At 44.2% G+C, this 9,962-nt stretch overlaps 1 protein-coding gene across 1 annotated transcript in view; it reads left to right on the top strand.

Annotated features, from left to right (window-relative positions):
* tpcn3 (two pore segment channel 3) overlaps nt 1-7,494 on the top strand; it is a 13,131-nt gene extending 5,637 nt beyond the window's left edge. Inside the window, exons 7-19 of the mRNA XM_080494193.1 lie at nt 261-362; nt 1,675-1,801; nt 2,804-3,011; nt 3,845-3,989; nt 4,054-4,239; nt 4,558-4,622; nt 4,716-4,803; nt 4,880-4,949; nt 5,072-5,291; nt 5,390-5,480; nt 5,555-5,668; nt 6,782-6,903; nt 6,998-7,494. Of these exons, the coding sequence (XP_080350319.1) occupies nt 261-362; nt 1,675-1,801; nt 2,804-3,011; nt 3,845-3,989; nt 4,054-4,239; nt 4,558-4,622; nt 4,716-4,803; nt 4,880-4,949; nt 5,072-5,291; nt 5,390-5,480; nt 5,555-5,668; nt 6,782-6,903; nt 6,998-7,131 (1,672 nt within the window). The 3' untranslated portion in view covers nt 7,132-7,494. The remainder of the gene's footprint in view (nt 1-260; nt 363-1,674; nt 1,802-2,803; nt 3,012-3,844; nt 3,990-4,053; nt 4,240-4,557; nt 4,623-4,715; nt 4,804-4,879; nt 4,950-5,071; nt 5,292-5,389; nt 5,481-5,554; nt 5,669-6,781; nt 6,904-6,997) is intronic.
* The last annotated feature ends 2,468 nt before the right edge of the window (nt 7,495-9,962 follow it).

Raw genomic sequence — 9,962 nt, forward strand, 5'->3', positions numbered from 1 at the left:
GGGAGGTGGAGGAGGTGGAGGAATTACTGAATTCTGACTTCCAGTTTAGTGACACATATTCATGCAGGGACTAAATATATATATATATATATATATATATATATATATATATATATATATATATATATATATATATATATATATATATATTTAGACCCTGCATGAATCCTCCACAGTTTTTCTACATGAGAGTGAAAAAACCATCTTGACCGTCTTTGTTTGTCGCAGCAGGAAGAACGTTGATCAATGTTTGTCTGCAGAGACCTGAAGACTCTAGAAGGAGAACCCTACTTCACCAACTACCTGTCCATCGTCTTCGACCTCTACGTGCTGGTCACTACGGCCAACAGCCCCGACGTCATGTGAGACCCTAACCCTGACCAGCATGTACTGTATAACCTCCACTTGTACTGTATAACTGACATACTGTATAACCGACATACTGTATAACTGACATACTGTATAACTGACATACTGTATAACCAACATACTGTAGAACCAACATACTGTATAACCAGGATATACTGTATAACTAGCATATATACTGTATAACTAGCATATATACTATATAACTAGCATATATACTATATAACTAACATATACAGTATAACCAACATACTGTAGAACTAACATACTGTATAACCAGGATATACTGTATAACTAGCATATATACTATATAACTAGCATATATACTATATAACTAACATATACAGTATAACCAACACATACAGTATAACTAACATACATACATGATATAAAACATTTTAAAGAGAGAGAATAATAGAATACTGAAACACCAGCAACTCAATAGAATTGTAAAATAAACTAAAATAGAAGCAGCCGGGGGTAAACGATTCTTTTTAGAACGATTCTTTTTAGAACGATTCTTTTTAGAACGATTCTTTTTAAAACGATTCTTTTTAGAATGATTCTTTTTAAAATGATTCTTTTTAAAACGATTCTTTTTAGAATGATTCTTTTTAGAACGATTCTGTTTAAAACGATTCTTTTTAGAACAATTATTTTTAAAACCATTCATTTTAGAACGATTCTTTTTAAAACGATTCTTTTTAGAACGATTCTTTTTAGAACGATTCTTTTTAGAACGATTCTTTTTAGAACGATTCTTTTTAGAACGATTCTTTTCAGAACGATTCTTTTTAAAACCATTCATTTTAGAATGATTCTTTTTAAAACGATTCTTTTTAAAACAATTCTTTTATTAAAACGATTCTTTTATTAAAACGATTCTTTAAAGGAATAGAGGACTATTCCAACATTTCCTCGGCTCCGTCAGTCGACCACCAATGATGAACTGACTTCCGTGTAGTGAATCACGATGCTAAGCTAGCAGACATCAGTCTAATAAAGTGTTTCACTGGGAAACGACCGCAGCGGGATGGAGCTAATGCTAATCACGGATTAGCAAACGTAACATTGAACAGATACGTGTGAAGTTCCTACAATCTGCCCCTGAAGCTCGCTGCGCTTCACTTCGTGGTGTTTGTTTAGCGATAGCCGTGTCCTGCTAGCTGTTTCTGCTGTGAAGTGCATTTCTGGCTTGTTGCGCGTTTGCGCTTGTCGGCCACCGTAGCCCGGAGCATTACGTATATAAATCACAACAGTGATGATATAAAGTAAGAAGGAACCTTATTTTGATTGTGTGGTTGGCAGGATGCCAGCCTACAACTCCAGCTTCGTGTTCTCCATCTTCTTCATCCTCTACATCCTGGTCAACACCTACATCTTCATGTCCGTCTTCCTGGCTGTAGTTTACAACAACTACAAGAAGCACCTGAAGGTAACCACCACAGGACCAATGGTGACCTTACTTCCTTCAAAACAATCACGTATGTTCATATGTTAAGACAAATATGTTGATGAATGAATGAAAGATCATTCCAGATGTTTCTGAAGTACAAAAGTAATACCTGGTCATCTGTTATTGATGGTATAGTTATAGTGGTAGTTATGATGGGAGTTATATTGGTAGTTATGATGGGAGTTATATTGGTAGTTTTGATGGGAGTTATATTGGTAGTTATGATGGGAGTTATATTGGTAGTTATGATGGGAGTTATAGTGGTAGTTATGATGGGAGTTATATTGGTAGTTATGATGGGAGTTATATTGGTAGTTATGATGGGAGTTATAGTGGTAGTTATGATGGGAGTTATAGTGGTAGTTATGGTGGGAGTTATAGTGGTAGTTATGATGGGAGTTATAGTGGTAGTTATGATGGGAGTTATATTGGTAGTTTTGATGGGAGTTATATTGGTAGTTATGATGGGAGTTATAGTGGTAGTTATGATGGGAGTTATATTGGTAGTTTTGATGGGAGTTATATTGGTAGTTATGATGGGAGTTATAGTGGTAGTTATGATGGGAGTTATATTGGTAGTTTTGATGGGAGTTATATTGGTAGTTATGATGGGAGTTATAGTGGTAGTTATGATGGGAGTTATATTGGTAGTTTTGATGGGAGTTATATTGGTAGTTATGATGGGAGTTATATTGGTAGTTATGATGGGAGTTATAGTGGTAGTTATGGTGGGAGTTATAGTGGTAGTTATGATGGGAGTTATAGTGGTAGTTATGATGGGAGTTATAGTGGTAGTTATGATGGGAGTTATAGTGGTAGTTATGATGGGAGTTATAGTGGTAGTTATGATGGGAGTTATGGTGGTAGTTATGATGGGAGTTATGGTGGTAGTGATGGTGGTAGTTATAGTGGTAGTATATATATATATATATATATACACACACACACATCAGTACAGCGTTGCCCCCGGCTGTGTGACAGGAAGAGGTCCGTCAGCTGGTTCGAGCTAAAAGGCAGAAGATGTCTCGAGCCTTCCTGGTTCTGCAGGAGGTGACGGAGGAGGGTGGAGACCCGGTGGTGACGCAGGCCAGCTGGAACCAGCTGGTCCGGCTGGTGCAGCCCGACATCAGCTCCGCCCACCGCCAGCTGCTCTGGAGCGTCCTGGACACCAACAACCAGGGCTTCATCAGTGAGTCGTTTCCATGGCGACGCCTCGTCTGTGTCGTTTACATGAGACCCGCTTCACCTCCATCAGTCCAGTTCAGGCTCCGCCCCCAGTCCACCTGGAAGGCTCACTTCAGGCTCCGCCCCCAACACGCCCACTTTCTACCATAAATGGTCAAAGAGCCGCAGATCGGCATTTTATACCAGAACCACAGACGAGGCGAGGAAAAGGACTTTTACAGAGAGAGAAATGGTGACGGAGGAGGTGGAGGTCAGCAGATTATTATTATTATTATTATTATTATTATTGTTTGGTGTCACATCAGTAGCTTCACTAATAAAAGACAAAATAGTGAGAGAGATCAGTGACTGTAGGGGTGGAGGAGAAGAGTCTGAAGGTGGAGGTCATGGAGTGACATCATGGAGGAGAGTGACATCACTCTCCTCCATGATGTCACTCCATGACATCACTCTCCCCGTTACATCATCTCCTCCATGACATCACTCTCCCCATGACATCATCTCCTCCATGACATCACTCTCCCCATGACATCATCTCCCCTATGACATCACTCTCCTCCATGATGTCACTCCATGACATCACTCTCCCCATGACATCATCTCCCCTATGACACCACTCTCCTCCATGATGTCACTCCATGACATCATCTCCCCTATGACATCACTCTCCTCCATGATGTCACTCCATGACATCACTCTCCCCATGACATCATCTCTCCGTTACATCATCTCCTCCATGACATCACTCTCCCCGTTACGTCATCTCCCCATGACATCACGGGACGAGGGTGAGGCTCGTTGCTCGTCTTCACGTTGTGTTTCGTCTGTTTGGACCAGCCAAGACGGCGTTCGTCCAGCTGGCCGACCTCCTCAACATCGAGGTCATCACGCTGAAGTCCAGGCCACACCCCCTCCAGATGTCTTGCCCCGCCCTCTACCAGTCGGCCCCCAGCCGCCTCCTGCGCCGGCTGGTCCAGCACCGGTGAGCCCCGAGGTCCAGGCGCCGCCCTGCAGGGGGTCGTGATGCTCAGTGTCCGTCTCCTCAGGGCCTTCGTGGTCGTCTATGACCTCATCATCCTGGTCAACGCCGTGTTCATCGGCCTGGACGAGGAGAACCCGCTGATCGCCCACTCCGAGTGGCTGTTCCTGGCCCTGTACCTGCTGGAGATCCTCCTGAAGCTCTACGTGGTGGAACCCCGGGCCTTCTTCTCCAGGCACAGCTTCTGGAACTGGTGAGTCCAGGACCAGGAACCACCTGGTCTGTGGAGGCGGAGCTTAACCTCTGTCCCTCCTCTGAACCCCGTGGAGGCGGAGCTTAACGTCTGTCCCTCCTCTGAACCCAGTGGAGGCGGAGCTTAACCTCTGTCCCTCCTCTGAGCCCTGTGGAGGCGGAGCTTAACGTCCGTCCCTCCTCTGAACCCAGTGGAGGCGGAGCCTCGCCTCACTGGAGGAGGCGGAGCCTCGCCATCTGGGAGTGATGAAATTATCTTTTTAACTTAATGCTCCGGGATTGTAAACATAAAAAAGGAGACGTGTGTTTGTGTCTGCAGGTTCGACACCCTCATCGTCGTTTCTGCTCTCGTGGCTACGATTGCTAACGCGGCTCTGAAGTCCTGTAAGAATAGTTTAATTATTTGTCGAGCTCTGGAGACGATGCTACGCTAGCAGGACTCCAGCTGTTTCAGTGACTGTGACTTCCTGGTTGCAGCCGGCGGCTACACCAGCAGGCAGATCCTGGACATCGTCTTCATCCTCAGAGTTCTCCGGCTGATCCGGGTGGTCGACAGCATCAAGAGGTTCTTTTCCTCACGTTCTCAGTCACAGTGAAACTTTTAGAAACCAACTGCTGATGTGGACGTTCTCCTGCTTTAGGTTCCGTATCATTATAAACACTCTGATCAGGATCGGACCGGCCATCCTCACCTTCGGACAACTCATTGTTGTGAGTAGCTTCTGGGGGGGGGGGGGGGGTGGGGGTGGGTGGTGGGTGGGGGTGTGATGGTGGGTGATGGTGGTGGTGGGTGGTGGTGGGTGGTGGAGCCCTAACCCCACCAGCTCTGGTAGGTGGTGTACTACGTGTTTGCCATGGTGGGTATGGAGCTGTTCAAGGACAAGGTGAAGTTCTACGAAGCGACGGCTAGCGACCCGGCGAAGACGTTCTGCGGAAACGTTCTGCTGAAAGGAACCGCCTTCGCTCACTTCAACTACTGCAAGAACAACTTCAACAACGTGGTGTCGTCCTTCATCCTCCTGGTGGAGCTGACGGTGGTCAACCAGTGGCACGATATCCTTCACCCCCTCGCCGCCGCCGTCCCGCCGCCGTCCCGCCAGGAAGTGAGAGTTGAGCTTGTCTCTGGTCTGATTGTCCTTAACGCGTCGTACTGCTGAGCAGCGGCTTCGCCGCCGTCACACACCCGTCCGCCAGGCTCTTCTTCGTCCTTTTCCACATCGTGGTCGTCATCATCATCATCAAGTAAGGGTCAAAGGTCAGACGTCCTGACACGTCTTCGTCTGCATGGCGTCTCCTTCCTCTCCTTTGTCTTCCAGCATCTTTGTGGCGTTCGTCTTGGAGGCGTTTTTCGTCGAGTACTCGGTGGAGAAAAGTGATCTTCTGACCTCTTTGGAGAAGAAGATCAAAGAGCTGGAGCTGGCGGTGGCACAGTACGTTTCCATGACAACATTTGACTGTAGATGAGTTCTTTTATATATTTGAAGTTTGGCAACACTGATTCTTCAATTTTCACATTATATTAGAAAAACTTCATTTCCCACAGTTTTTATTTGCTGAGATTTATGACTTTCTTTTATCTTCTTTGAACTTTTGTCCTGAAAACCAGCTGATCGTCAAAGTTTAAATAACTTCAGTTAGTAAAAAGTTCATACTGGAACTAACTAGGCGTTGTGTTAAGTGACATGGGGGGGTTAAACCTTACTGGGGGGTATTGGAGACCACATGACCCCCCCCATTGCCCCCCCACCATTTTTTTAAATGCATGAAACTCAATTATGTCTTGGCGTGAACCCAAGCATTTTATTTTGGCGTGGACCCAAGCGTTTTATTTTGGCCTGAACCCAAGCATTAAATTTTGGCGTGGACCCAAGCGTTTTATTTTGGCATGAACCAAAGTGTTTTATTTTGGCGTGAACCCATGTGTTTTATTTTGGCGTGGACCCAAGTGTTTTATTTTGGCATGAACCCAAGCGTTTTATTTTGGCGTGGACCTCAGCGTTTTATTTTGGCGTGAACCCAAGTGTTTTATTTTGTCGTGAACCAAAGTGTTTTATTTTGGCGTGGACCCAAGCGTTTTATTTTGGCGTGAACCAAAGTGTTTTATTTTGGCGTGAACCCATGTGTTTTATTTTGGCGTGGACCCAAGTGTTTTATTTTGGCCTGAACCCAAGCATTTAATTTTGGCGTGGACCCAAGCGTTTTATTTTGGCATGAACCAAAGTGTTTTATTTTGGCGTGAACCCATGTGTTTTATTTTGGCATGAACCCAAGCGTTTTATTTTGGCGTGGACCTCAGCGTTTTATTTTGGCGTGAACCCAAGTGTTTTATTTTGTCGTGAACCAAAGTGTTTTATTTTGGCGTGGACCCAAGCGTTTTATTTTGGCGTGAACCAAAGCGTTTTATTTTGGCGTGAACCAAAGTGTTTTATTTTGGCGTGGACCCAAGCGTTTTATTTTGGCGTGAACCAAAGCGTTTTATTTTGGCGTGAACCAAAGTGTTTTATTTTGGCGTGAACCCAAGTGTTTTATTTTGGCGTTACCAGGGACGAGTTGGACGAGAACCTGGTGAACGCCATGGAAACCATCGACAACGATCTGGGATCCGGTCAGTGTGAAACGACTCCTGCAGCTTTGCCTCATCTCGTTTTTAAAATCGCCTCAAAAAGTGAGTCAAGAAAAAAGATACATTTGAACTTTCCGGAACAGGAACCTTGTGTTTTTATGAATTTCTGCATAAATATTGTCTTTTATTGTGACAGGGTATCGAACCGTCGACGCCTTGCTCCAGCGAATGTTTGAGTTCGACCTGAATCCTGAAGACGTCGAAGACGACGACGATTCCAAAGCGACGAGCAGCGGAAACTTTACAAACCCGACATTCAGCTCCGTGTGAACTTTCAAATCCACACACACACACACACACACACACACACACACACACACACACACACACACACACACACACACAAACACACACACACACACACACACACACACACACACACACACACACACACACACACACACACACACACACACACACACACACACACACACACACACACACACACACACACACACACGACGATCTTCTGCAGTTTTCATCAGTTGGACTTTATATTTCCATGTTGATTAACGTGTTCATTATATCATGTTTTTCTACATTTGTGATCAATTCTTGATATTGATTCCACACACTCTTGGTGATTTTGTATATTATATATGTATATGAACAAGTAAATAAAGTAAACATGAAGTTTCACACCTGATCGTCTCGTCACCAAAAGTAAATCTGAGGTCTGATGATTATTTCACGAAGATTCTTCACCTTTGACCTCGGAGGAAAACGTAAAAAGGATTTTCACATCAAGAGTTTTAGGCCCCGTTTCCATGACAACGTTTCACTTGACAACACAGAATGTGTTAAGTGTTTCTACTGCAGCAGCAGAAACCATGAAGTTAGTCTGCTGGGCCACTAGGGGGCGCTGTTGCTGGTTTTTGGACTGAAACCACAGCCGTGTGTGTGTGTGTGTGTGCGTGTGTGTGTGTGTGTGTGTGTGTGTGTGTGTGTGTGTGTGTGTGTGTGTGTGTGTGTGTGGAGGCAAAGTGCTATAAACGTGAAGAAAATGGAGAGAAGCCGACGTCCCAGTGGACGGATGATGACATCACATGTTATTAAACTACTGATGTGGACGATGAAGCGCCGCGGGTCGGCCATGTTTGTTTCCAGGCTCACGAGCAGTAACAGGCTCCGCCTTCATCAGGAAGGATGGAGAACACCAGTATCCATGGAAACAAGTATTCATTTTTATCCTGTCTCCGTACGTCCGTCCGTTCGAACGTTTCTACCTATATCTCGGCAACCCCTGGGCCCACAGTGACCAAACTTCACATGTGGATACATCTCAGAGGGGGAAGGGATACTATGGTGACCTTGACCTCATTTGCATATTAAGTAGGTCACAGGGTCACGAAGTGCTTAAAAACACATTTTGGGCTCTGGAGGCCTAGGTTTTTGAGCTAGGGCTCTGAAATTTTATACACACCTACTAGTACTCTGGGGACACCCTCCAACATACCAAGTGACCTGACCTTGACCTTGAAGATTGGTAGGGTCTGAAGTTTGCTCGTCATGGTTGCACAATACATGTATTTCCATATAAACATTTCTCCTCATTTCTCAGCAGTTCCTGGGCCCACAGTCACCAAACTTCACACATGGACACTCCACCTGGGGAGAAGGGGCACCATGGTGACCATGACCTCATTTGCATATCAGGTCACAGGGTCACCAAGTGCATAAAAACACCTTTTGGGCTCTGGAGACGTATTTTGACATAGCTTATGAAGAAGACCTTTCAGATTCTACATAATGATCTACTAGGACCCATGGAACACCCTCTAGTGTACCAAGTGTGCTGCCTTAGAGCTGCTTTGTGAGAAAATAGAAAGCCCTCCGGCGGGGGATTAGCCCAGCAACGGCCTTCTTGTTGGTAAACAAGTTGTTCAACTTCATCTGCTGGAGACGGAAATCAAACTAACCAGCAGCTGCAGTACCGGAAACATCCACTAGGTGTCCACCAACACTCAAATAACCTGAAACGGTTGTTTGTGGCCAATAGAAAGAAGCTCCGCCCACATCAAGTCATGGTTTAGGAGGAATTCAACCAAAGTCCAAGTAGTTCTGGGTTTTCATTGTGAAACAAACGACGTTTGTCCTGCAGGACGGAGTGAAGAATCTGAAACGGTTCATTTGTTTGTGTCACAATAAGAATGAAGGAAACATGTTTTTTCTATAAAACGTAATGCTGTCGGGTCCAAGACAACATGTTTTATTGCTCAGCTTCCTGCACAAGAAGCGACGTAGCTTCTTCGTCCGCACAGGTTCAGGTGTCGGTTACAAACAGAGCAGCTGATGTGGAAAACAAACAATAAAACCCCAAAACAAACTATGAACACACATCTTGTAATAATAAATACAAAACAAACGAAACAAAAAAACAATTTTGTTTTTGTACTTGAATTCAATCAAAATCAACATCCAAACAACAATTTGCACACGAACCAATAAATTGCGGATTAAAAAGCCAAACGCGTCACGGCGGCCATTTTCTGCTGATTGGTTTTCCGTTAAGACTGAAAAATAAAAGACGTTTGTTTACAGGATGTTTGTCACAGGAAGGAACAGAAGACGACAACATACGTGTGTGTGTGTGTGTGCATATATTTACGTTATATACACCCCCCCCCCCTCCAAAATAAAAGAAAGGAACGATCAGTCCAATAGGTTTTTGGTTAAAGAAGGAAGTGTCGGATTAGAACTCGGAGCTCAAAGATGCATAATGTGTGCAACAAACAAACAAAATAAAAAAACTATTCATTTCTTTCCCACGTCTGGAAAAAAAATTTTCAGGCTAAAGTCAAATAAATTCTCTGTACAAAGACGAAGGTTTTCGTTTCTTCTCACGGCGACAAAAGAAAAACTGCTTCTTGAGACGAGAATAAAACGTTTTACAGCCAATAGTTCAACATTTACCAAAATAAAAGCTGCTCAGGAGCAGAATTAGGCAAATAAATAGGATTTAACTGTGGAGCACCCACTAATGCTTTTATTTGTTTTGCTCAATGGAGGGGTAGTTACCAGTTACCAGTTACCAGTTGCTCCTCTGGTTTTCACCTCCTGCTTCACAGCAACTTTATCTCCTTTAAAAAAACGTTTTGCTT

This window comes from Blennius ocellaris, assembly GCF_963422515.1.
Source record: "Blennius ocellaris genome assembly, chromosome: 3".
NCBI classification, from domain to species: domain Eukaryota; kingdom Metazoa; phylum Chordata; class Actinopteri; order Blenniiformes; family Blenniidae; genus Blennius; species Blennius ocellaris.